Source organism: Balaenoptera borealis, assembly GCF_965194805.1.
Source record: "Balaenoptera borealis genome assembly, chromosome: 20".
NCBI lineage: Eukaryota > Metazoa > Chordata > Mammalia > Artiodactyla > Balaenopteridae > Balaenoptera > Balaenoptera borealis.
Genome location: NC_138879.1, coordinates 47,733,681 through 47,761,454, shown reverse-complemented (window position 1 = coordinate 47,761,454; position 27,774 = coordinate 47,733,681). Strand labels below are relative to the sequence as shown.

At 54.5% G+C, this 27,774-nt stretch overlaps 1 protein-coding gene across 3 annotated transcripts in view; it reads right to left on the bottom strand.

Annotated features, from left to right (window-relative positions):
* Positions 1-27,415, bottom strand: part of DOC2B (double C2 domain beta) — a 49,247-nt gene extending 21,832 nt beyond the window's left edge. For 2 of the 3 annotated variants that reach the window (XR_014238163.1, XM_082370738.1), the window contains exons 1-5: positions 26,241-27,415; positions 25,046-25,340; positions 22,583-22,694; positions 13,521-18,974; positions 3,814-13,115 (exon numbers count right to left, since the gene is read on the bottom strand). Coding sequence is in view for 2 of the 3 variants with exons in the window: in XM_082370738.1 (XP_082226864.1) it covers positions 3,814-4,186 (373 nt within the window). In the remaining variant the exon portion in view is untranslated. Of the gene's footprint in view, positions 1-3,813; positions 13,116-13,520; positions 19,586-22,582; positions 22,695-25,045; positions 25,341-26,240 lie in introns of those variants that run through there. The other variant, XM_082370739.1, reaches the window with a different exon arrangement.
* Between the last annotated feature and the right edge of the window lie 359 nt (positions 27,416-27,774).

Here is a 27,774-nt window from a genome sequence, read left to right as displayed (position 1 = left end):
TGAAAGCATTTCATAGTTGGGGAAACTGAGGCACTGACCAGGCGCTGCAGGGGGTACAAAGAGGAATGAGCCACACATCATATAGCCCTGCTTCTCGGGAGCTCAGAGGCAGAGGGTTAGGACTTTTATAAACCTATTCATTCTTTACATTGTTCAAATATTTTCCACTGCCACCTGGACTCAGTTCAACCTCCTTGGTGTGGCATTCAAGGCCGTCTGTGATATGACCGCTTTGGCCTCATCATCAGAGGCCTTTTCCCCTTGCTCCAGCCACTCGACTCTTCCTCCTTCCACTAAGCCAGGCTGCGTCCTCCCTCCTCCCAGCCTCAGAGCACCCTCTCCGTGGGGGAACTCTGTGCAAGCTGGTGCTTCCCATTTGGGTTCCTGACTCCCTGTCCTCACTGCTGGGCTACTTGTGTGTCACGGTTTCCATGAACTCCCTGATGGCAGAGATCGTGTCTCAGGCATTCTGGAACCTCCACACTCAGCACAGCGCCCGACACCTAGTTGGTCTTATAAGGTTAAGTGCATAGAAATACGGTCCGGGTAGAATATGACTTGGCTCCAAGGAGAGGGAATCACAGGCAGCGGTGACAGGGAAATCATTCGAGCTGAGGGACTTCTGGGCAGGCCTAACAGCGATTCCTCCCCTCCATCCTTGCTCCAGGCCTCTGTGGGGATCAGTCCTGACCTAGCCCAGGGTGAATCATGCAGGGGCAGGTGTAAGCATGGGCAAGAGATGTAATTCTGGCCAACGAGACAGAAGGACAGATCTCCTGGGGACTTCTGGGAGAGGCTTCCTCACTTTTAAACTGAGACATGGGAGAGGAAACTGATCCTTATCAAATTTAGGATCTTATTGTTACATGTGATGTCTGGACCTGCAGCAGCCACCTTGAACCATGAGGGAGGTCAGCCTAAGAGGAAAAGGGCATGGCCAAGTGGAAAGACAGAACCATCACCACTGATGCTGCTGACGAGCGGCTGCATGAATCCACCCCAGTGCCACATGACCTCCATACTCCTCACTGTTTAAGGCACTCTGAATTTTTTTCTGTTACCTACAACCCCCGAATATCCTAGTCATTACAGCTTTGAAGAATGGACTGTTTCCACAGGTGGAGATTGGGTGGGAGGGCATCTCAGGCAGGGGAGCAGCACATGCGGAGGGTGGGACATAGGACCCATCAGGAGGGCAGCAAGCAGCGGAGTCCAGCTTAGCCAGGCTGCACTGTGGACCACTGGGAGGGGAAGGGCACTGGGGGGACACTTCTAACTGTAACATTTCTGCATCTTCTCCCCATCAGTGCTCCTCTATTAGATCAATTTGGAACCTGTCAATTTTGTGCTTATGCCTTGAGGTGACTTAATAAAGGATGGGCTTTAAAGAGAAGGAAAAAAAGGCCGAATAAATAAACAGCACTTCACTCTCAGCCTTGGACAACAGAGCAACCGTCCTAATTTCTTTTTGTTAGAACAGACATAATCCAATAATTAGGGCAGCAAATAGCATAACCCTGGCTAAAGCTGTAATGAACCATCTGGCTTGAATCATTTAGGCTTATTGTAGGGATCTGGTTGTCAGAGCTGAGACGGGGGTAAAGCCTGGAGTATCGTGTAGAGAGCGGTTCCACCCGGAACCTGGTCCCCCCATGGGTAGGAGCCAAGATTTCTGTGCTCCCATGGTGGGATGTTTGTTCGGCCACTGAGGGGGTCTGAGCCCAGGGTGGCTGCCCCTTGAAGGGAATGAGGGGGCCAAGCTGGCCCTGGCTCAGCCACACACCGTCCACCTTGGCTCTTTTCAGCAGAGTGCCCTGGTGACATGGGTGTGGCCAGCCCATGGTTCAGGCTGGCAAGGCTGTGTCAGACCTTGTACCGCTGACCTCACGTGCGTCTGTCCCCTGGCAGGACAATGAGCTCTCTGGGTCCGGGGCCCCAGCCCTGTTCCCTCTCTGCTGCTAGGAGAGTGTTCTGTGAAGGACTGCTGAGTTGATGGACTGAAGATGGGGCACTTTCGGGTCCCCTCCTTGCCTGTGGGTTCAGGGACAGCCAAAAGAAGCAACCAGATTTCTCATCTCTTAGCCGTATGTCATCAGAGGGCCCTGAGTGGCACCAGGAGGGCCTGAAGCTCAGGCAGAAGCCCTGACCTGCTCGCTTGCTCCCTTGGCATAGCAGCAAAGATGCTGGAAATGGGAACAAGTTCCTCACCCCTTCTTCTGGAGCTGGCTGAAGATTCAGGGCATGCAAAGGGGTGACCTGGGTCTCAGTTAGGGCCTGCCCAAAGGCACAGCAAGTGCCTTGCCCAAGGTGCCAGGAGCTGGGGGGGGGGGGGTGAAGATTCAGGATACAGCCCGGAGGGCAATAAACTCTCCCGACCCAGTTTCCCCAGGCCGGCAGGAGAGTGGAGGGAGAGGACTGTTCCCCATCCCCATGCCCAGAGGGCAGGGCCTCATTACGCCAGGCTTTGGCCAGAGGGCTGTGGTCCAGGCCCGAGAAAGTGCAGAGCAGGCAGCTTCCCAGCACAGGCCCGGCTCCTAGTGACCCATGGTCTGACAAGCCTCCTCCCACTTGCTCCGCCTGGGCCTCCCTAGGTAGGGTGATGAGAGGTCGGGCCCCACCTCTTCCCGCAGTGGTCACCCCCACTGTCAGCTTCCAAAGGCACATTTTATTCTGGGGGAAACTCCAGACCCCCAGCCTGAGGCCCGTGTGGGCATTCAAGCCAGACGCAGCCAGCCTCGCTGCGCTGCGCGGGGGATGGGACCCAGCAAGCCTGGGGGAAGTCGGCGAGCGACCCCTGCCCCGAGAAAGGTCCACCTCCCAAGCAGGGCCGGCGTCTGACTCGGGTTTTCCAGCTCTGAGAGTGACGCGGCTGGGGCTACAGCTGGGCTGGGGGCCTGGCGAGCAGCGCAGGCCCCACCCCCACCCCCATCCCGCGTAAACCCATCCCGCACCGCCCGGCGACCTCTTCGTTCTCGGTTTCCCTTCCAGTCCCGGCGCGGGCACCCTCAGAGCCCAGAAAGGCGCCAGGAGCGCCAGCCGGCCGGTCCTCGGCCCCGGAGGCCCCGGGAGCCCTGGCGCTTGCCTACTACCTGGGGCTCGGGGCTCAGCCCCGGAGGAGGAGGCGCGGGCTGGGGTGGGGGGCCCTTCCCGGCCGGGGAAGCGGGTGTAACAGGTGGGCGAAGGTCGGCGGCCCGGTCGAGCGCAGCGGCGGGACCAACGGACGCGGGAGGAGGAACCACCAAGGTTTCTCCAAAGGACAAGCGGCTCCGCGGTCCCCTGGTCCTCGGCCCCCACGCCAGCCAAGCCGCCGCGCTCTGCGGCCGCCGGCCCCACCAGGGAGGCCGCCCGGCCCGGGCCCCGGGCGCCCTCTGCCTCTCGCCCAACCCGACCCTCGGCCGAAGGGCCGGTCCGCCGCGGGCTCCGGAGCGGGGAGCGATCGCGCGGCCGGCAGCAACTGGTGTCTCCCCGGGGCGCAGTTCCGCCCTGCCTGGGAACAAAAGCCGCCGCCCGCGCCGGGGCTCCCGGCGGGCGGGCCGAGAGGGGGCGCGGCGCGGGCTCCGGGGAGCTGGGTCCCGGAAATGGGACACCCCCGGGGGGGCCCCCAAACTTCCCACCTCTCCGATCTGCTCGGGGGCGGTGTCGGGGCTGTGTGTGCCGGGCGCGCGGAGAGCGCACAGCGCGGCCGGGGGCAGCGACACAGCGGCAGGTGTGCCGGGGGAACCGAGGTCGCAGGGGAACCGAGGGCGGGCGAGGTCGGGAGCGCGAGCAGCCGCGCAGGGGAGGGGGCGAGAAGCCGGCGGGTGGGAAACTTACTGCAGTCGTCGGACTCGTAGCCGTCGGCGTCCGGCTCGTCCTCGGGCAGCTTGGCGGGCGGTCGCGCCGTGCTGCGGCCGGGGCCGGGGCCGGGGCTGGCGCCGTAGGCTCCAAACAGCTGGTCGACATCCTCGTCGTCGTCGCGGGCGCCGTCGGAGGGGCTGCGGCGGCCCGCGCTGGCCGCGGCCGGGCGCGCGGGGGCGTCCGGGGGTGCAGCGGCGCGGGGCCCGGCGTCCGGCGGCAGGCCCCGCGGGAAGCGGGGGAAGTAGTCGGAGATCTGCTTGATGGGCCGGATGGGGCCGGGGCACACGTCGATGGCCATATGCTCCTGGATGCTGATGGTCGCCTTCTCCCCGCGCCGCCGGAGGGTCATGCAGGCAGCGCGGCCCCGCCCGGGCGCGGCCCGGCCAGACCCGGCGCGGCCCCGGCTCGGGGGCGGCTCAGCAGGCCCGGCAGGGCGCGGCGGGGGCTGCGGGCATCGCCGGCGGCACCCCCGGACGGCCCTGACGCGGCTGCTGCCTGCTCGGCGGCGGCCGGCGCGAGTGAGTGCCAGGGGCCGGCAGGCAGGGGGCGGGCCCAGCCCGCGTCACCGGCAGCCGCCGAGCAGTGCGAGAGTGCGGGCGGTGAGGGCGGCGCGGCGCGGAGCGAGCTGAGCGGCGCCGCACTCACTCGCACTCACACCGGCGCGCACGCCGGCCCGGGACCCCGCGCGCGCACACTCGGCGGGCAGGGCCACCGGGCGCCTTCCACTCACGCACCGCAGGACGGGCGGGGAGCTGAGCAGGGACCCGCACATTCCCGCGCGTGCCCGCACTTTCTGGGCTCCGTTCACACAGGACACATACCGGTGTGCAAGGACACTCCCAGCGCACAGAAACGTGTGCAGAACTGGGCGGAAGCTCCCACTGCTCACACCTGCAGGACACACGTACCCGTACAGAGTTGCTTGAGGCTGCGGTGGCACCGTATACCCCCCAGTACACACACATCCCTAACAGGACACACAAACAGCACTCGTCGAGGTGGTCAGGGGACCCAGGGCACCCCTGTCCCCAGCACACCTAACAGGACGTACGAACACACCCAAAAAGTGATCAGGGGACTCAAGGCACCTCCCAACCCCCAATCTAGCAGGACACACAGCCACACTCCTAGGAGTGCCGGACAAGATGCTCACACACGAGCAAGACATCCACAGCTGTACAAGGTCACTACTGGCACAGTCTGTTCACCCTTCCTCTCAGGTCACATACAAACACACTCTCTGTAACCAGGAGTCAGTCTCTCACTTGGTCTGTGAGTAGGTTGAGGGACCCAGCCCCCGCCTGCCCGCCCCCCATGGTCAGGAGAGGATGAGGGCAGGCAGGGCTGGGCATCCCCAGGGAATGATGAGTGAGGCAGAGGTGGAGTGGCAGGGTGTGGCCGGCCCACAGGCTCAGGCTTCCCACATGGTCAGGTAACCAAACAAATGCCCAGCCCTGGCTGCTGTCCTGCTTCCCCAGGAACAACGCTCTGTTGGGAACGGCTGCTGCTTATACAGGTGTGTCCCCAGAAAGCCCTGGGTACAGACGGAATCCTGTTCACTCTCTGGTTTCCACTGAACATCAGAAACGCTTATCTTCTTGGCTGGGTCCCTTCCAGGAAAACTGAATGCAGGACCCCAAGCCTGTGCCCCTCCACCCACCATAACCCCTGTGGAGGTGTGGAGAGCAGAGAGAAGTGAGAGGAGGCCTCACCTTCATCACTTCCAGTTGCATCATTCTGGCAGATCATTGGCTCTCTCTGAACCTCAGTTTCCTCAGTTGTGAAATGGGGCTACTTCCAACCTCACAGCATGGTGGGGAGGCCGCATCTAGCACAGAGCATGGCAGATGAGAGGTGCTCACCAGCGTCGGCTTTCTCTTCACCCTTCCCTTCGGGAGATGAGACTCATCGTGAGACATGTGATGGAGATCCGCATGTTGTTTCAGGGCAAGTTCTGAAACGGATGGTGAAGGTCACCACCCACCCTTGAAATCTACCGTATACTCTGTCAAGAGCCTTCAACAGCTGTTATCTCACTGATTCCTTTTATCACCCCACGATGTAGGCAGGGTACGATGTTCCCATTTTGCAGGTGAGGAAATTAAAGCTCAGACACAGTGACTCGCCCAGGTGACTGCTGGCTGGTGGCAGAGCTGGGGTCCTGACTCTCCGGAGGCTCCCACTGCCCCCATCCCCGCCTCTCCCTCCTCACCCCTAGAGAGCAGAGCTGGAAACACAGGTAAAATCCTGCTCCCCAGAGCTCTTCCTGAGGCTTCTTGGCTGGGGACCACCCAAACTGACGAGGAAGAGAGAGGGGGCCGAGAGTCTTAGGGGTTACAGTGGGAATGAACCAGCCTGGGAGCTCCCTAAGGACAATCTGGGAGCCTGGTAGGAGAGAAATTCAGCCTTCCAAGAGTCAAAGGCCAAGCGAGGGGCAGGAGAGCCTGGAAGCCTAACACAACGAGTGGGTTTCCCATTCCCAGGGATGTGTAAGGGGATTAGTCCTTAAATAGGCGCAGAGTGGCTTCTGTGCTAGAGGTGGCTGCATCACAAAGCGATTATGTAATGACACGGGGTACTAAAGTACAGGCACTGAACCATCATTTCGTACTTCATTCACTTGAGGAGCACGAGAGTGTTGTCACCATCTTACAGATGGGGAAACTGAGGCTTCAGGAGGTCGAGTGATCGGGAATGAGAGCCTGGATTTCCTGACCCTGTGCCCTTTTGATGGCAAGGCTCTACCCGTGTGTTCACTGGGATGTGGGGACAGAGGGGGCTGATCACTTCCTCCTGGCTTCTTGACTTTCTGTGGGTCTGGCTTTCTGGAAGATCAGCCCCCGGCTCTTGGCTCTGCAGGTGCTGGCTCTAGGGAGGGTCTGGAAGAAGTGGGAGCCAGGATGACCACTGGAGAAACACGTGGCATATCTGAGGCCAACCTCCAGCAGGCGGCAGAGTCAAGGGCCACTCTGCGGTCTTACTTCATCCAGCTGTGAGCCCAGCTGAGATGAGGTAGGGCTCCCTGGAGGGGTAGAATTGGTGTTATCTGGGCAGGTGTCTAGTTTCTAGAAAGAGTCTGGGCAGGGGAGTTAGGCAGACGGATTCAAAAGCCAGTGTCTCCCTCTTCCTGTGTCTGATTTGGGGCAAGCTGCTTAACTTAGGCCCGCAGCGTCACCTGTGGAATGGGGGAGGCCATGAACAACCTCGTGAGAAATGAAGGTAGGGATGCCTATAAAGCGTCTGGCCCAGTGCCTGGCACGTAAGAGGCGCTCAGTGAATCGTCATTCTCTTGCCCCTGCCTTCCCGGTGCAAACCATGGTTGGACGCCCTGTGCCTGCCTCAGTCTCTCCACCAGTGAAATGCAGTTGGCTGCCTTCTTTTCCTGTCCACTCCCAGGACCAGATGAGGACGCTGGGGAAAGTGCCTTGAGAAGTGAACGTACCGGCCAAGGATGGGGTGCCGGCTGGCATGTGTGGGGATCTTTAAACAGCTGGACGTGTCCAGACCCCATCAATCATGTTGCCTTCCATTCCCCACACAGGGGTGGGCAGCTCGGCAGCTAGACTCGTCCTTGGCAAAGTTAAGTGGGTAGACTCACAGCCCTCAGGAACCCTGCACTCTTTTTTTTTGGCTGCGCTGCGCAGAATATGGGATCTCAGTTCCCTGACCAGGAATGGAACCCGTGCCCACTAAAGTGGAAGTGCGGAGTCCTAACCACTGGACCGCCACGGAAGTCCATGGAACCCTGTACTCTTGATTCTCCCCCACGTGCTTCTCCTAACAGGCTTCTGCCCTCCCCCCTCCCTCCCCAACAGACTACAAAGGCCCCTGTCCAACAAGGTAGAAGTGGGTTCCTCAAAGGACGGCCCAGGTACCTGTATCCCTGGGATGCCTGCTAATAATGCAGATTCCAGGCCCCTACCTCACACCCACTAACTCAGATATGTGCGTGAAGTCTCAGGGTGCATCTTAACAAGCACGCCTAGATTATTTTTATGCACAATTATTTTTATGAGAATCGCTGGGTTAGCAGGTGCAAACGGTTTAACATTCTCACCTGTTTTGCTGTCCCCACACTGTCCAACGTGCAACACTCAGCGGGGAGGGTTGGAATTTCTAGAGCGCTTTGGCAAAGTCCCAACAGGGAGTCTGAAACACCCCACATCAGGCATTGTGACTTCTTTCCTGGCTGAGAGCGACCAGTTAAAGCCTTTCCTTCCAGTAGGTGAGAGGCATTTAGAGGAAATGACCTCTACCCTGCACTTGGCTGGACGTCCTTGGTTGGCATCTCTGGCCGGTGTCCGTGTGCCCTGGGAGGAAGGACCCTCCCTGGCCCTGGTCTAATGTGTAACCCCAGTCTCCATCCTTCCCTGATTACTGGAGGAGCTCTGGGCTTGCTGTGCTGATAGAAGTTTCTCTGTACTGATAGGAAATTTTAACCCAAATGAGGGGCTGATGGAAAAATTCCAAGCACTTGCTGTTTGATGGAGAGGGGCCTTCTGGAGGCCCTTGTCCATTCATTTCTCTAAGAATCCACACTGTAACAAATATTTATTGAGCACCTACCCTGTGACAGGCTCTAGGCTGCGTCCTGCAGGGGGCCTGATGGTGAACAAAGCCCCATTTTTCTTTCGATTCCAGATGACAGAGGGCAAATCAGGAAGGGAGGGGAGCCATCCACTCTGGCCGCCCCCTGCCTCTTCCTCAGCCCACGCCGGGGCCTCAGCCCGGGAAGCGTGCAAGTCGATGCACAATAAGTCGATGGAAGCGGTTGCCATATAGCCTGTGGCTGCTGAGAGGCAAACTGGATATATTAGGCAATATTAAAAATGCAGCTCTTTCTGATAATTTATTATGCACATTTCATAAACATATTATACTCATCACAGTACATTTACTAGCACTGGGCCTACCAGTGGGGAAAAGTTAACACTTACCTAATGATGTTATTTCACAGATGTCAAATGTTCTTGGAGCTCTCGTGATGGGCTAAATGGCTCAAAGAGATGCTCGTCTCCTTCTCCTCCTGGGACACCTGTTCAGTGGTTTGCAGACCACAGGTCTGTCAGCACCCACAACTCCCACTTTCTGAGGCCTGGAGATGGAGGACCTGGCCCAAGGTCACGGGAGGCTGACCCAGGACTTACACCCAGGGGCTGAGTGGAGGGACTACGGCTCTCTCTCCTTCTCCACACAGGCCATGTTCTGGGCTGCCGGATTGGAAAGAGGCCAAGGTGAGAAGCTCACCTGGCAGGAGGGGCTTAGCCCAGGATCAGGCTGCCTCTGGCTGGAGATCAGATGCCAGGGAGGGATAATGCTGAATCCTTAGGGGAAGCTCCAGAAATAACCTGCTGAAGGACAGGGTGTGTAGCCTGAGGCTTAGATGACAGCAAGGATGAGGCAGCACCCTCTGCCCCCACCCTAAGAGGCCTGGGGACTGCTGGAGCCCAGGGGCTGGTTCCAGTGTCTTCTAGAGTGGCGTGAACGTTTCAGCATTATGAATGGGCTAGAATGGGCAGGAGTTCTAACTGGCCGTTTTGAAACTGAGAGCCAATAGCCACTTATGTTCCCTCAAAGAGCTTTGAATTATGATGCAGTTCAGAAGATATTAACAATGAAAATGGTGGCTTCCAATTTTAACTCATTCTACTTTTGAAATTTATAAAATATTTCAGTCATAGAGAAAAGGTCTAGAGTATAACATAAAGACCCACAAGCCAGCCTAAAAACAAAACATTTCAGGTTTCTCAAAAAGCTAAACATAGAATTACCATATGACCCAGCAATTCCACTACTAGGTACACATCCAAAAGAACTGAAAGCAGGGACTCAAACAGATACTTGTACACTAATGTTCACTGCAGCATCATTCACAACAGCCAAAAGGGAAACAACCCACATGTCTACCAAGATATGAATGGAGAAACAAAATGTGGCATATCCATACGATGGGATATTATTCAGCCCTGAAAAGTAATGAGTTCTGCTCTATGCTACAACCTGGATGAAAGTTGAAAACACGTTAAGTGAAAGAAGATAGATACAAAAGCACAAATATTATATGACTTTCCTTATAGGAAATGTCTAGAATAGGCAAATTTATAAAGACAGAAAGTAGATTAGAGGTTACCAGGGTCTGGGGTGAGGGGAATGGGGAGCTTAATGGGCACAGAGTTTCTGCTTGGGGTGACGAAGGAAGTTTTAGAAATAGAGAGCAGTGATAGTTGCACAATATTGTGAATGTAATTAATGCCACTGAATGCTACACCTAAAAATGATTAAAATGGCAAATTTTGTGTTTTATATATATTTCACCACAATTTAAAAAATTACAGATGCATTTGAAATCCCCTGATCTTCCTCCTCCATCCCATTGCTCTCCCCGGGGGCCATCACTGTCTTGAATTCCATAATTATCATTCCACACATTCATTTTTACGTTACTAAATACGTATGCATCCATAAACAATATATGATATTGTCTTGCACATCTTAAAACTTCATATAAATGGCATCATACTGTACACATCCTCATTCAACTGATTTTTTCACTTACCATGGTTTGTGAGATTTATTCCTGCTGATGCGTAAACTATAGTTTGTTTTCATTGCTGTATAACATTCCACTCTGTGACTACACCACAATTTATTTCTCCTTAGTCCCATCATTGGACATTTAGGTTGACTCCCACACTTTGCTATTGCAAACCTGTTGCCATGGATAGTCCTATCTCCTGGCCCACATGGGAGGGTTTCTTTGCAACTTCCTGGATAGGGAATTGCTGGGCTGAAGGATATATGTATCTTTAGCTTGACCAGATAATGCCAAACTGCTCTCCATAGTGGTTATGACCCTTTCATTCCTATCAGCTATGTCTGAGGGTTCCACTTCCTCCACACCCCCATCAACACTTGATGTCGCCCGACTTTCGAATTTTTGCTGGTCTAATTGGTGTGAAAGGGCATCTCATCATGTTTAATTTGTTCTTCTTACTAACTAGGTGCTGTTGCATTTTTTCCCCACTAAGAGTGGGTGTGAGCTGACAATAGATAAATGTAGCAAATTGAAAATTGAAGCATTTCTATTGATAAGGGGTAGGTTAAATACAGTATGACTCACCTTTACAATGGAATATTATTATGTAACCATTAAAAAGGACAAGGCAGCTCTGTGTGCACTAATATGGAGGATATATTGATATTCTGATGCACTAAAAATCTTTTCATCACAGATATATTCATCACAGTCTAATAAAAAAGGAAGAGGCATAAAACAGTGTGTTCTCTTTGTATATAAAGATGTATATACACATGTATTTATATATGCATAAGATACCTCTGAAAGAATAAACAGGAAATTGATAAAAACTGTTCATCTGTGAAGGGAATTGTAGGGTCAGGGAAATTTTTTTGCTCTGTGCATTTACACTACACATATGTATTACCCGTTAAACAAGAAATTCATAGAGACAGAAGGTAGAATAGAGGTTACCAGAGGCTTGGGGATGGAGAGTGGGAGGTTATTATTTAATAAGTACAGTTTCTCTTTGGGATGATGAGAAAAGTCTGGGAATGGATAGTGGTGATGGTTGTACAACACTGTGAATGTACTTAACCCACTGAATCATACACTTAAACATGGTTAAAGTGGCATATTTATGTTATCTATATTTTGCCACTATAAAAAAGTAGGAAAAGATGTTAAAAAAAAAAAGTAGGAAAAGAATAAGCCCATGATGAAAAAAGATTTTAACTGTACCCTTTAAAAATAATAATTATTTAAAATGTTGTTCCTTTCTGAATCTCCGGCCCCTGAAGATAAGTCCTAATCCTGGCTCCACAGCGGGGATGGTGGGAGCTGGGAGCCAGGACCTGGATCTAGCGGGCAGGGGTCTCCACCGGACGGGAGTTGAGACTTCCAGAGTCCCCCAGAAGACAGAGATGCCAGCTCCTGAGGCCCCACCTTGGCTGAGCACTGCCTAAATCCCCATCAAGACTCTGGTGCCATGAACTTGGCGGCCTGGGTGGCCCATGCAGCTCTGAGGTCCCCAGCCCCACACTTCCTTCCACTGCTGCTTGCCTCTCAGCCCTGTCCCCCTGGCTCGCAGATCCCTGCTTCTCCATAAACAAGACCTCTGATGACCTGGGCCTCTCCCACCATTTCGCCCAGCTTGGCCCTCCTCCATGCCTTGGCACTGGAGTCTCCCCAGATCCTTCTAATGCTCTGCCAACGTGTTGTGCCCTAGCGCCCACCCCCTCCGTGCCATTCTCACGGCTCCGGATGCCTTTGCCCCTCAACACGACAGCCCCGGCCCGGTACCCCTCCACCAGCAACCTCCCTCCCAAGGGCTTCACGTCAGCCGCCACTTCCCACGGCCACACCCCGGGCCCTGCCGTGCCCTGTCGCTGCGCTACTTCCTAAATCACATCTGCAGCCCAGGCAGGGTGGGGGGATCAGACACCAGAGAAGGAAGACCTGGTTCACAGGGCGAAGCAGCTTCCTTTAGTCTCCCTGCTGCTGCAGACACCTCGCCTGCAGGTCCCTGCATTTCCACCTGAAAACCTCTGCGGGTCCCAAGCCCCCAGCAAAAGCCCAAAGCACAGGCAAACAGAGGACACCCCGTAACCTGGCGTTCCCCAGCCTCTGTCACTTATGCACCAGCTTCTCAACTGGGACCTGAGTTATTATTTACTTTAAATCAATGTGCATTAAAAAAATGCTTTAAATACCCAGGTTAGCTTTGTCCTAACCCTAATATCTGTGATGGGAATTGATGCACTGGTTATATTTCTCTACTGCACATTGAAATAAACATATAATTATTACAATAAAATTGTTTTCATTAAGTAAATAAGGTTAAGTCAATTGCCCAGGGTCTCATAACCAGAAAGAGGCAGAGCTAACACGTGGCTGACATCACTGTTCTCCCAGCCCCCATCAACCAGCCAAGTCTGCTACACGGTGAAGCTGAAGACGACAGAACACAGCTCTGCGCAGGTGCGTTGCAGGGCGGGGCGAGCCTGTCTGAGGTTTGCTTGGCATCCTCGTGGCACCTGCCAGCTCTGTGCTGGCTCACCCCCGCACACACACACACAGGGCAACGGCCCAGGGGCCTACGCTCCCACGGGGCCAGACCTTGGTGCTCACCTTCTACCTCATTGGAGAGCCCAGGGTCTGAGTCAGATTAGCAGCATGGCAGCCCTACCTCCCCTGCCCCCAGCTCTAGATCCCCAGTGACCAGCAGGCCCGCGCAGGAGGCAAGGCCTTGGCCTCAGTCCTGAAACGTGAAGGCAGAGAGTTAGGTCAGCAAACGGGGTGGACGGAGGAGGAAGGGGTCCCGGCAGAACGGCTGGCGGTTGAGCTGGCTGCAGCTTGGGCTGTGAAGTGGGGCGCTACAGGGGCGGGGGGTGGAGGCCTGATGGCCCTGCTGAGCCTTACACCGCCCCCCTCCTGGGGGGCTACTTTCCCGCGGGCTCCCCTGCCTGCTGGGTGAGTGTGTGAGCACTTCGCTGCGTCCGCTTTTAGAGTCAAAGACTCCAGGACGGTGCAGGGTCCTCACGGCTCCTCCAGCCTCCCCTTGCACTGCCAGCCCGGTGCCCAAACACACCCATCGCCCAGCCGGGCTGCTCCACCTCTGCCTGCTGCCCTCACCTCCCCCCCCCCCCCCCGCCCCCGCACACACCTGCGCTGCCCCGATGCTCAGGTGTTGTTCCTCCGAGGCCAGGAATTCTTTTCACGATGCCCCCTCGTGGCTGGGTCTGTGCCTCATTAGAGCTCTCTTCTCACTTTCCGTGACTTCTGTTCCAGCGTCTGTCTCCCCGAGTTTCTTGAGGGCCTCGAGGGACGGCTCCATCTTTGAGACCCTCAAGCTGTGCACTCAAGGTTGACATGCCTCCGGGGCCCCGGGGGCTTTCCCAGGACTCACCCCCGGGAGCCCAGGCTGCAGCCCAGGGCGGGCCGGGCGTCGCCCAGGGTCCCAGAGTTCAGAAGCTGGGGGGCAGGCAGCCTTCCACAACACAGCCAATGTTTGTTAACATGGAAACCTAGGCCCAGAGAGGTGACCTGACCTGTCCAAGGTTGCTCAGTAACTCTGAGGCAAGCCAGGGCTCGTGGCTCTGTGCCAGCCTCTGTCCTGGGGACAAAGAGGGTGGTTTTACCCTTTCCTGCCACTTGGGATTCTTTGGGTGCAGCCTCCAGCTCAGGATTTGAAGCACATCCCAGATACGCCAGTGGGGTTTTCCTGCTCCCTGGGCCCTGCCTGGGTTCTGGTGGCCCTGGTGGTGACTGGAACTTGACCCCTTCCCACAAGGCTTTGGCAGAGGATACTTAGTCCTGAAGAGGAATCCATTTCCTTTCCTTCATCCTATCCTCCTCTGTCCAGGCCCATTGATGCAAGCCTAGGTCTGCCTCAGGGCCTTTGCACTAGCCAGCAACTCCTCCAAAATATCCTTGTACCACATCATCTCATGGGGGGCTCATTCCCACCTTTTAGATTTCAGCTCAAGGCCATCTCCTCGAGAGGTCTGACAACCTGAACAAGCCAGCTGAGTTCAGGTCTTGTTTACTGTTCATTGTGGGTGAGCTCATTGGAGGTAGGGACGCAGCACAGTGCCTGGCCCATAGCTGGCAGGCACTCAATCCACAGTGGCTGAAGGAAAGAATCAAGCACATTAGCAGCCAGGCCAACCAGAACCAGCCGAGGTTGTTGGGGAGAACCTTGGGGTTACAGGCAGGGCAGCTGTGGAAGGAGGGAGGCAAGGCCAGCAGAGGCCTCGCCAGCCCGCCCGGCTTCTCCCTGCCTGCACAAGCTCCCACCCTGGGCAGGCGGTGGCCTTGGAGACAGCAGCGTCCAGAGGGAGGAGGGAGGGAGAGCAGAGGGTCATCCATCAGCCGGAGACGTGGAGAGCCTGGTAAATCAGGGAGGCTGTCTGAGGCTCCTCCACCAAACGTCTGCCTGGTGCTCTGGACGTCTGGGAGCCTGGTGGGCAGGCGGAGGGGCTGCTTCAGCCCAGCTCCTATGGGGACTGCGGACAGCCAAGGCAACCCCAGGGACACCCTGACTGAGGAAGGAGGACAATGCCCTCCCTCTCCCTGTACCCCCAGGCACCTCAGTGTATGGCCAGTGACCTTATACAACTCTCACCCCATCCTGCAAGGCAGGTCATTATTTTGTTTGACTTACGTTGAATTTCAATATACAAGAGTATAGAGGTTGACATATCAAATCCCAAAACATACCCACCAAAATCAACATGTTCTTTTTTCAGAGACAGTTTTTAGCTTAAAAAATGTGAACTATAACAGAAAATTGCATAAAACGCAGATGCACAGTGTAATGAATAGTTATAAAGCAAACACCAGTGTAATCACCACCATTTCATCACAGAAGTCATGAAGTAGGGAGTTACGATCCCTCCCCGCCCAAGCTGTCCATGATGTGTCTGTCTCACTCCACGCTTCCCTTGCCCCCTACAAATTCTGATTTTTATGACACCATTGCCTAGATTTCCTGGTCTTTTAAATATATAAATACAATAAAACATTACAGACAAAAATGTCCCTTCCTGAGTCCCATCCACTCAGCGGGCAAGCATAATTATGATACATCATTCCAGGCTCTGTCTGATGTTCTTACTATGCATACTTGTATTAGAGAAATACTGTTTTATATAGTTTAAAACTTTTCACAAGTGGCATCAATACTGAGTGTATTATTCTGCAGCTTGCTTCTTCACTCCTCTCTAAATGCTTTACCAAAAAACAGCTTTATTGAGGTATAATTTATACACCATAAAATTCAGCTGTTTCAAGTGTACGATTTAATGGTTTTGAGTAAATTTACAGAGTTGTGCAACCATCCGCACAGTCCAATTTCAGAACGTTTCCATCCCTCCAAAAAAGTCTAAATGCTTTCTTGTTTTCTCTCTTTTCCTCTAAACGCTTTTTAAAAAAAATAAATTTATTTATTTATTTGTTTTTTATTTTTGGCTGTGTTGGGGTCTTCGTTGCTGCACGCGGGCTTTCTCTAGTTGCGGCGAGCGGGGTCTACTCTTTGTTGCGGTGCTCAGGTGGCTTCTCTTGTTGTGGAGCATGGGCTCCAGGCACGCGGGCCTCAGTAGTTGCGGCATGCGGGCTCAATAGATGTGGCTCACGGGCTTAGTTGCTCCGCGGCATGTGGGATCTTCCCGGACCAGGGCTGAACCCGTGTCCCCTGCATTGGCAGGCGGATTCTTAACCACTGTGCCACCAGGGAAGCCCTCTAAATGCTTTTTGATACACATTTTAATATCTGCCCTCTATAAAGCTCCTACTACGTGCCATGTGTTCTAAGAGCGTTACCTATGTCACTCATTTAACCCTTGCAGAACCTCTGTCAGATGAGTTCAGAGAGGGTGAGGAACCGCCCAAGGTCCCTCTGCTAGAAACCGATGCAACAGGCCAGCAACCCAGCCACCTGAGCCCAGAGGCTGCAGAGCAGCTCCGTTCCCCGGGTGCTCTGAATTGCACGTTTTTCCTACTATAAGCTACGTTGGGCGAACACTTTCATCACACAGATGAGACACTGCAGCTCAGAGGAGCCAAGTGACTTGCTCGATATTCCCGGGGTGGGAACCGGCAGAGCTGGGATTCGGATCCAGGTCTGTGTGACTCCCAGGCTCCCCCTTTTCTGGTCCCCTCTGCTGCTTTTCTCTTTTCATTACAGAAAAGGGAAAAGGGAGGGAAAGGAGGGGGAGGCTGGGTGGAAAAGGAGAGAGAGATGTCAGAACCGACCTCTAAATTCGTGCATGTACCCACAAACACACTGACACAGCCGCACATGCGCACAGAGGGCTGCACACACCTGTGTGGGTGCACATCCACCCAGGTGCACACGCACAGCTGCACACACACTCACCTGACCAGAGTCAGTGTTCAGAGGCCCCTTGTGCTCAAAATGAAGAGAATGTCAGCGAGTGAGTGAGTGAGTGTGTGTGTGTGTGTGTGTGTGTGTGTGTGTGTGTGTGTGTGTGTGTGGAGTGGGGGATTCAGCCTTGCCGGGTCCCTCGGTGGCCCCTGTGTCAGGGTCCAGACCTGGGAAACGCTCCATCAGGGGCAGGGCCCCTACCTGCGGGGGGGGCTGGGCCTCCGTTCCCACAGCCCCCTCTCCTGTCCCGGTGTCTGCTGAGGGTCTTTGCTAAATAAAGTCTCAGTTCCAGGGAAACGGAGCTGGGCGTGATCTCCGGGGACTTCACGGAGCTGTTGGAGCCGCAGGGCCAGCCCGGCTCCTGTGCTGCCAGGAGCTGAATCCACCGTGTCTCTGCTCACTGGTCTAGATGCCGCCTGTCCCCAAAGATCATTCCTGTCCCTGGACTCCTGTGAACCTACACAGACATGCGAGGGGCATGGGAGCCCCGCTGAAAAAGCGAGAGCAAACGCTGAGTGAGCACGCGCTGTGTGCCAGACATACGGCCTCGACGCCGGTCTGTGAGGCGTGCACGGCGACCACTACCATTGCAAACATGGGGAAACCCAGGCGCTGGGGGCCTTCTGCAGGACCCTACAGCTAACAAGAGGTGGGCTCTGGATGCAGACGCGGGCTGTGTGTCTGCTCCACGTGGCACGGGGAATACCCAGCCCCCCAACCCGTGCAACAGCACAGTGAGTTCTGGCATCCAGCCCCCAAGCCTCGGTCCTGCCTGGTGACTTGCAGAAGCTGCTAAGCTGACAGGATCGCGACAAGGTTTTTACCCACAGCTGCGGCAAAGTGGGAACAACAGAGGACAATGTCGTTACTTTCTCACAACGTTAAATTCCCTTAATTCAGAAAAGATGGTCTTTTCTTGATTCTTTTTCCTTTCTTTTCTGAAATGAGAGTGATCTCATATGATGGTTATGATTTTATATTCTTATTTGGCAAGATAAAAATGTGAGCAGCTGCATGCCAGGCCCCAAATCTGTGGGAGGTTTTGTTTCTGGTTGATGGACCCCCGAAAGTTTGGGCCTCTTCAGGGTACCCACCACTCGGCCCACCTCAGCCTGGAATTGGGACTTCTCCTTCTGTATCAGTCCTCTCCAGTTTCATATTTGCATTTGCCAAAACAATCCAGTTGAGGAAGTCCTGTCCAGGATGTTTAAAATCTTTATGCTATCAGCTCAAACTCTGGATTGAGTTAACAACAGAATAGAGGAAAACTTTCTTCTTCTTTAGTAGTCAAACTTCAAGGGAACCTCAACCTGGGAACTCAGCCAGCTCCTGGGAAGTGAAGAATCAAAGACCTCTGAGCAGTAAAGAAAAATGTCTTTAGAACAGAGCTCAGCTCGAAGTCCAAGCTTTGGCCTTAATGGACATGAAGAACACTGGTTTGGTAAAGCTTGTTTATCTCCCTTCCACCAGCTAACGCGGCGCCCCCAGGGGCAGCGGGCAGGAGGTTGGAAAGGAGGCCGGCAGGGCTGTCTGGGGCAGGTCTGTTTAGGGAAAGGCAGCGGCTCAATATACTGGGGCCATTTAGTACTGGGGGCCAAGGGATCTCCTCACGTCCACAGCACCCTGAGTAGTCAAGCAAAGTTTACAAGACACTGATATGTTGACCTGGAAAAAAAGGGGTGCTCCTAATACACCTCAGAAAGATTTCCATGAAACTGGCTAAAAAGCAAGCACAAGACCAAAACCAAAACCAAACAGACAAGGGAAAGGATAAACTTCAGCTGTGTGGAAGCTTCGGAGAGAGTGGAGAACACTATAGGGTGAGTGCCTGGGCTGGGTGGGAGGTGGGGGTCAGACAGCCCTCCCCCTCCCCCTGCCAAATTCGCAGTGCAGGGGCAGGAGCTTACCTGGGGGAGCTGCCTCCTGGCACGGGCCTGGTACCTCAGATGGTCCCAGGGTCATGTGTCCAACTGCAGTTCCCAGCCTCCCCTGTTGGAGCTTGCACCGGGAGCCTGGGAGCTCTTCTGTCCCCCCGCTGATCATGTGAAGTGGGTGCAGCCAGAGAGAGCAGGCGAGGCAGGGCATTTACCGCTGTTATCATGAGTGAGGCACCAATCCGAGCAGGTGTCATGCATTACTTCCTGTAATCCTCACTATTGTTCTCTTCAGGAGACTGAGTCTCAGAGAGGTTAAGTTACTTGCCTAAGGTCACACAGCCAGTGGATGCCAGAGCTGGAAAAAGAACACAGCTTTGTCTGACTCCAGGGCCTGGGCTTTCTGCCCTTGACTCTTCAGCCAGCTGGTGGCAAATCCTGCCACCTGCAGCTTCCAGGGAGGACACACCTGCTTGGGCCCAGCTGTGCGCCAGGCCTGGGATTAACCTCACATTCTCTCTCACCCCTGGGGCTGCGTGGACAGCGGCAACCAGAAAGCTTTCATTTATCTTTCCCCAGATACCAGCTCTGACACCTCCAATTTCTACTGCAATCACAGTGTTTTCTGTGTCAAGCAGGGTAAAAGGAAAATCGCTCTTTCCCTGGAATAATTTTTCATCTTGTTATTTCCATTAGCTGACTCTGCTTGAGCCTGTTCCACGTTTGAATTCCCAGCTTGGAAATCCCTGGGCTGGGCAGGAAATACTGCTTCCCTCCTAGGAGCAGATGAGGGGGGTGCTGCCAGCAGATGGGGGGCAGGGCATGGAACACAGTGGGGAGGGGGGCTGATAAAAACCAGGGCAGGAAGGAGGGGGCATTTTTGTTTCTTCTGACTCCAGAGGAGGGTGTGTGGTGGAGTTCCACAGGGCTCTGCTGGGCTGAGGGGTGTGGGTGGCAGAGGCCTGCTGGGACCCACAGCCAGGGGGCCCAAGGAAGGCAAAGCCATTGGCATCCCGGGAAATCCCTTAGGTGTGGGGACACTGGGATGGGTGGTCATCCCGGCTGCGGTCTCCATGCTCCTCAGATCCAGCAGGGGAGCCTTCAAAGTCCACTTAGGTGCTCTGGGAAAGGCTGAAGCCTTTGCTAAGGTTTCTGCAAAACCTGGGGTGTTTGCATCACCTCTGGCTCGGGGGTCTTGCTTTGGCCGGGTTGACTCCATATTGTGGAGTGGATATCATTTCCATACTAAGATTCTGAACCACAGAGATTCAGATGTGAAATTCAGCCCATTCTTCCCCCAAATCCGTCTCCACAAGGTACGTGGGTGTGCAGGTGACACTGTGGACGTTTCAGGTGGGGTGGGAGTGGCTTATATCACTGCAGAGCAAACAGCATCACAGGGAACAAGACAGGCCAGTCCTTCGGCCCCCTTGGGGGCGTGTGGCCATGTCGGGGGCAGTGGTGGCTTCACTCAGGGATCCCCAGCCCCACCCTATCTCTCTGGCATCACTCTCTGACCTCTCTTCCTTCCTCTAAATTCCTGTTCATTTCTATCTCTTCTGGGGCCTTGGGCCCCAGTTAGACTATGTTCTCAGGATCATCCACAATCAGCCTTAAAAAGTATTTTCCTAAACAAAGACAGTTCCTTCCCCAAGAAGAATGGTGGGGCCAACCATTCAGATAACAGCAGGTTGTTGCACATGAACTGTGTTGAATGATCTGTTTAGACTGGGAAGGACCTCAGGGTGGGGGAAGGCCACACTGGGGATCTCTTCCTGGTTGTGCAGGGCTCCCTTCCCTGGCTCTTTCAGAGACAGTGCCCCTGGGCTCCCATCGATTTCCCTCCTGGTGCTCCAGCCCCTGTAGCGGAGCTGCTGCTGTTGAGGGAGCCCTCTTTCCCAGGTGACACCTGCCCCAGGCTGGCTCTCACCCCGGAGCTACAAAGTCACCACCTTCAGGGCCGGAAGACCCTGGAGCACAGCTGGTTCAACCTTTTATTTAATGGGGAAACCGAGGCTCATGCTGGCAAGGCAACCTGTCTGTACCCACACGCTCGGGAGGCAGCAGAGTCAGGACAGTGAGGAGAGGCCTGCGGCCAGATGGGCAGCCGGACTTGCTTCTGCCACACCCCAGGCGGCAGCTGCTTTGGGGCCTGGAGGCCCGGCGCCCGGCCAGGGTACTAATGGAGGCTCCAAAGACCGGGTCCTCAGCAGCCCGGGTCTGTCTCAACATTGGCTCTCCCCTGGGAGCCTATCAGCTGTTTGGAACTGAGTGAGCCCCAGGCAGGGGACCCCACAGCTTGTGGAAAGTGTAGGCTCCTGATCTGCTGGCCTTTCCCTAGGGATGGAGAACAGACGGGCCCTGGACTTGGGAGTGTTTCTATCCATCCATCCATCCATCCTCCCTCAGGAGAGCAGTCCATCCTTCTGTCCATCCTCTCTTGTCTTTCAGTACACTGGTCCACACACAATAATCATTCACTTATTTTTCCATCCATCTGCCCAACACTCCACCCATCCACCCCTCCCTCCTTCTCTCTCTCTCCCCCTTCCTCCACCCATCCACCCCTCCCTCCCTCCCTCTCCTCCTTCCCTTCCTCCCTCCCTCCCTCCATCCTTCCCTTCCTCCCTCCCCCCTTCCTCCATCCACCCTTCCCTTACTCTCTCCCTCCCTTCCTCCCTCCATCCTTCCCTTCCTCCCTCCCCCCTTCCTCCATCCATCCTTCCCTTACTCCCTCCCTCCCTCCCTCTCTCCCCGCTTCCTCCATCCATCCTTCCCTTACTCTCTCCCTCCCTTCCTCCCTCCCCCACTTCCTCCATCCATCCTTCCCTTACTCTCTCCCTCCCTCCCTCTCTCTCCCTCCCTCCCTCTCTCTCCCTCTTCCTCCATCCATCCTTCCCTTACTCTCTCCCTGCCTCCCTCCCTCCCCGTTTACCCATCTCTCCACCCAGCAATATTTCTTGACAGCTAACCAGGGACTCAAAGATGCATAAGACATGACCCTGCCTTTAAGGAGATGGGGTGGGGGTACGGGTGGGGGGATGGACTCTAGGGAACCCAGCTCAGCTGCACCTCATCTAGAGGCAGCGCCCAGGCGGCAGGCGCAGGGTGCTGATCGGAGCAGGCTCTGCCTCGGGCGGGGGGCAGGGATGACAACACCCAGCTTTAGGTTCCCTTTTCCCCATTAAAGAGCCTGGGCAGAGAGGTGGAGAGGCCGGCCGTGGGGAGGGAGAGGCTTCACCCGTCAGCTGCTCAGCAGGTACAGTCAGATTTAAAATGTCCCCAAAGAGTGTCTGCTGAGAGGCAGGGGGTGAGCGCGCTGAATTATTTCTCCAGTAATTGGCACTGAAGCAGCTGCAGACATCCTGCGGTCTGCATCAAAGAGCGCAGAGCTTGGCCTGTCTCGGTGAGGCCTTGGGGGCAGCTTGTCCAGGTCTCCCAGGGTTCTTCCAGCTCCCACCCGCCTCTCCACTCCCCCTGCCCGCCCTCCTCCCCCTCCCCATCTCCTGGTACTGACGGAGCCACCAGTTCTCCCTGGCTTTCTGTACAAGGCAACCTGGGGGGCAGGGCTGGGCGCGTGCAGGTCGGAGCCCTGGCCAGCTGCTGGTGAAGGGACAGGGACGAGGACACTAGAGCACCGAGGCCCTTCACTGCAGGGGACAGCCTTGCGGGGGGCTCTGCCAGTGTGTGTCTGGCAGGGTCCCTTTCCCCAGATGGTCTGGGCAAGGCCAGTGCCAGGTTTTCCTTTAGTCTCATCCCTCCCGTGTGCAGAAGAGCCTTTGGTGGCCCTTCAGATGAGCAATTTGAACTGACTGGTCACACATGTTTTGTAAACGGTTGGATCTTTCTGTGTGTGTGTGCGTGTGCGTGTGCGTGTGTGTGCTGTCCATCTTCCCTGGCAAGGGCCCCTCCCAGTGCCTGTCTGGCTGGTGCCTGGGGCACCTCTCCCACCGCGGGGCTCTCCACCTGGTCTCCTTATGCCGGAGGCTTCTCTCCCTCCCTGGGGGCGGAGCGCAGGGCTGGGGCGGCCCGGGGTGGAGGATCCAGACAGCTTGGTCAGTTTCCAGAGGCTTCCTTCCTGCCGCAGAACCAAACAGAGATCAGGTCAAAGGGAGCCCCTATGTTGGCAGTAGGGGTGGGGATGGGTCCCACCCCTGCCCCTGGGACTTCCCATCTCTCCACCCCCTCCCAAGGGACCTCTGGGGAGCAAAATTAGAAAACTATTTAGTGCAGTTGTCTCATCTCATAGATGGGCTGGCAGCAGGGCCAGACAACCGGTGTCCCCAGGCTGCCCCTCAGCAGAGCGTGAGGACCCTCCCCGTCAGGCCCTGACCGTGGATCTGGCCATACTCACAGGGTCTGCACCCAGAAAGAACAGCCAGGCCAGCCAGGACCAGCTACATAATTTGCGGGGCCCAGTGCAAAATGAAAACGTGGGGCCCCCTGTTCAACGTTATTGAGAATTTCGAGACAGTGACAGCAGAGCCTGAAACTGAGTGTGAGGCCCTGTGTGACTGTACAGGTTGTGCACGTGCCCGTGAGGCCAGCACTGAGGCCAGTCAGCTTCCAGCCATCGAGGGAGCCGCTCAGGTCCCCGGGTGACAGCTGTTCCCCATGCCATGAGCCACAGGGGGCAGAGAGATGCAGGACAGCTTCCTGCCTTAGAAGGAAAGGCAGAGCCTCGTGTGCTGCTGGTGGGAATAGAAAATGATGCAGCTGCCGTGGAAAACAGTGGCGATTCCTTAAGAAGTTAAGTGTAGAACTACCACATAATCTAGCAATCCCACGTAATCCAGCAATACACCCAAAAGAATTAAAAGCAGGGTCTCGAACAGATACTTGTATATCAATGTTCATAAAAGTCTTACTCACAATAGCCAAAAGGTGGAAAAAACCCAAATGACCATCAACAGATGAATGGAAAAACCATGTGACCTACCCAGTGGAATATTATTCAGCCATAAAATGGAATGAAATTCTGACACAGGCTACAACATGGATGGACCTTGAGAACACTAAGCTAAGTGAAATAAGCCAGACACAAAAGAACAAATACTGTATGATTCCACTTACATGAGGTACCTGGAGTAGTTAAGTTATAGAGACAGAAAGTAGAATGGGCGTGCCTGGGGGTGGGGAGGGAGGAATGGGGAGTTAGTGTTTAATGGGCACAGGGGTCACTCTGGGATGACGAGAACGCTCTGGAGATGACGGTGGTGATGGCTGCACAACAATGTGAACGGATTTAATGTCACTGAGCCGTACACTTAAAAATGGTTAAAATTTATGTTATGTGTATGTTACCACAATAAAAAAAAATAAAGAGAATAAGGGAAAGAGGGGCAGGTGGCGTGGGAAGACAAGACAGTTGTGGAGGTTTGACAGTTGAGATGGGTTGGGGGCTGTGGAATTGCAGCTCCTGGTCCTGGAGTTCAGGGTCATGTTCAGGTGCGGCTCCCACACCCCTGGGAGGAGTTGCAGGTCAGTCCAGAGACAGGCTCTGGCTCCAAAGGTGCTGACAGGCTATTTGATTGATGGAAGCTCCTGGAAACCCTCTAAGCCAAATCCTCCCGCTTATACAGGCCTGAAAAGACAACTGCTTCCCTGAACCTACCCTGGGCCTCCCGATAAGGGAGGACTCAGGAGAGCATGACGTGTGCTCAGCCTCGCTGGACACGAGACAGCGTCCAACGTGGGGGCAAAATCTCTGCGCAGTGACTGAACTTTATTCTCACTTGTTAATTAGCAGAAGGAAAATACCCCAGTGGGACAAGGGGCTGACTTTACCCTACTCATCTAGACATTATGATCTGTGTCTTTCTCCGCCTGCACAGACCTCCCTCCCCGCACTGAATCCTGATTTGTTCTCACCAGACCGCCCCACTGCTCAACCCAGCATGGTCTTTGGCATCTGACTGCTCTGCATTCAAATACAGGCACTCTTGACCTCCCTGGGCCTCAGTTTCCTCTTCTGTAAAATGGGAACATTAGAAGTATCTGCTGCATAGGTGGGTGAGGATCCCTAAAGCATGCAGCAGGTGCCTGACTCAACAGATGGTGGCCATGACGATTATTACACAGCAAAATGCTTCATCTCTCCCAGGCCCTGGCTCAGTGGAATTGAGGGCACTCTTTGTTGTCAGCTAACAAAGTGGTGTGAGGAGGCGGGAGCTGTGAGGGAAGTGAGGGAGGGCACCGCCTGGGGTCCTTGATGGGCCTCCAGCCAGGCAGCTCTCCTCTCTACTGCCTGCTGCTCCCCGGCAGGGCACTCGGGGAGAACACGTCGGAGACAGTTCACCGGAGAGGCAGGAACAGGAAGAGATAGAGATTTCAGGCTTCTGGGAACCTAGGGATGTGATGCCAGAAAGTGGGCGTTTTCTCCTTTGGGAAAGGTGCCAGCCCCCATCTCTGTGGGTAGAAGTGACTCACCTGCTGGGCCTGTGGATGCTCTTTGCTCCAGGGCTAAGGAACAGCTGGGGGCGGGGCCTCTGTCCAGGGGTGGGATGCGGCAGGAGGACTCGGTCCCAGGCTTGTCTCCTCGTCCAGTGGGGCGCTGTGTTTTCTCCGCCAGCCCGGTCCTCATCACCTGCCCGCCGCTCCCCTGCCTGGGTCGGTCTAGGGGTGTCAGTCCAGGGAGACACAGGCAAACTGGTTCCACTAGATCCATGGGTCTTCAGAGTTGGTCTCCTGCACTTCCCTGGTGGCGCAGTGGTCAAGAATCTGCCTGCCAGTGCAGGGGACACAGGTTTGAGACCTGGTCCGGGAAGATCCCACATGCCGCGGAGCAACTAAGCCCGTGTGCCACAACCACTGAGCCTGCGAGCCGCAACTACTGAGCTCGTGTGCTGCAACTACTGAGGCCTGCGTGCCTAGAGCCTGTGCTCCGCAATAAGAGAAGCCACTGCTCAATGCAACTAGAGGAAGCCCGCGTGCAGCAACTAAGACCCAACGCAACCAAATAAATTAAAAAAAAAAAAATAATAATAATAATCTGCCTGCCAATGCAGGGGACACGGGTTCAATCCTTGGTCTGGTAAGATCCCACTTGTCGCAAAGCAACTAAGCCCATGCGCCACAACTACTGAGCCTGCGCTCTAGAGCCCACAAGCCACAACTACTGAGCCTGTGTGCCGCAACTACTGAAACCCTCGCACCTAGAGCCCGTGCTCTGCAACAAGAGAAGCCACCGCAGTGAGAAGCCCGTGCACCGCAACGAAGAGTAGCTCCTGCTCGCCGCAACTAGAGAAAGCCCGCGTGCCGCAACTAGAGAAAGCCCGCACGCAGCAACGAAGACCCAACGCAGCCAAAAAAAAAAAAAAGTGTGTCTCCCAATGGGGAGCACCAGCATCACCTGGGAACTTAAAAATGCATGTTCGCAGCCCCACCCTGGAGCTCTGAGCCAGAAGCTCTGGGGTGAGGTCCAGTGACCTGTGTTTTAACAAGCCCACCGGGTGACTTCGATGCTGCAGAAGGGTGGGGGCCACTACTGAACCTCAGCCTCTAACACTGCACTTGACACTTCGGCAGCTGCCCAGTCAATACTGGATAGATGAACCATTATTCTCCGAGGGGAAGAGCATGACCATCTGCTGTGTCCCAGGCTCCACGCAGCCACTGCACTTACCTTCTTACGTCATCTGAACAACTCTTGAGGCAAGTGCCACGTCTGAATCCTACGGGGGTCGTGACTAATAGCAGTGGTAGGAGTTCTACAAGTGCTTTCAAGTTTTTAATTTCCACAACAATCCTGTGAAGGAAGTATTATCCCCATTTTACAGATGAGGAAGCTGAGACAGAGAAGTACCCATAATTTCAGGTACTAAGTAGTGGAGCTGGGATTCAAAATCAGGTATCCAAAGTTCATGAGCTTTCCACCTGTGGTCTCTTTTAGGGACTACTTGGGTTATCCAATATTTGGGACAAGTCAAGTCATTTCTGCGCTCCATGATTTTTACAGATGCCACAGACCATCCTCCACCCCTAACTGTGAGAGTCTCAGCTTCAAAAGTTAATTTGTAAGTTGGATGCTTGAGACTCAGAAAGCAACGATTTCTTGGTTCCCAGACCCACCATAAAGAACCCTTGACTCCTGGCAGCTCCCAGACCCTGGTGGAGGTATCTGCATCCCATCTCTGCCCTAAAGCTGAAGGCTTCCAGGGTTAACACATGATGAAACTGCTTCAGAACCCCATCAACCTGGGACACATCTCTAGGAAGCACATTTGGAATTCACCCTGGAGGCTGTAAGGATTGGGTCCTTCTCCTAGACTAGGTCTGGTCCAGGCACGGGGTTCTAGTGGGAGCTGAGTGTGGTGGCTTGTGCTACATCAGGTCTGAGGAGTCTAAAGGGGGTGTCGGTCCCAGCACAGAGGTTCCTGAGAGCCGGGAGGCAGAGGCAACAGCCCCTTACAGGCCGGGCATTTGGATAAAGGGACCTCTGGGGCTGTATTTTCTCTGCAAGGCAGGTCCTCATCGCCTCTTTATCTTACTTTCCTGCTATGGCTCCAGGGCTCTCACCCACATCCCACGGGTTTATCCTGTTTGATACATATTTTTCCACAAAAAATTCCATTGTTAGATATATAATTTGGTACAAAGTTAAAAACCGTACGATAAAATTTATAACATAGGGCAGCAATCTCCTGCCCCCCCATCCCCAACCCAAGTACCTCTCTAGGCAACCCTTAGAACTCAGCCATTTCTGCTGGTGTTTACCTTTGTACTGAAATCTCATGCTGATTCTACTTCTTGATTTTTCAGTTTTATATATTATTTTATATGTCATGATATAGAATATCATGATATCATATTCAATCTCTCCAACACAGGTATGCTTCTTATCCTGTTTGTACATCCTTGGGTATCTCCCCTGTCCTCATGCTCCAATCTGGGCTGGCTGGCCTTGGCCTCTAGCCCCCACACACAGCCACTGCCAACATCCTGGGGACTCTCTTTGCCTCTCTCCTCTGTTGGATCCTCAGTTTCCTGTGTTCCTGTGTCCTGGTTTTCTCCCTTGTTTGGTTGGAGCACATCCTGTAGTAGCTGCCTGAGAAAGAATGTATGGGAGGTAAATTAAAAACAAAACAAAACTTCACAAGTCTGAAAATATCTTCATTCTACTGTCATTAAGATTTGGGTGGATATAAACCCAGATTAGA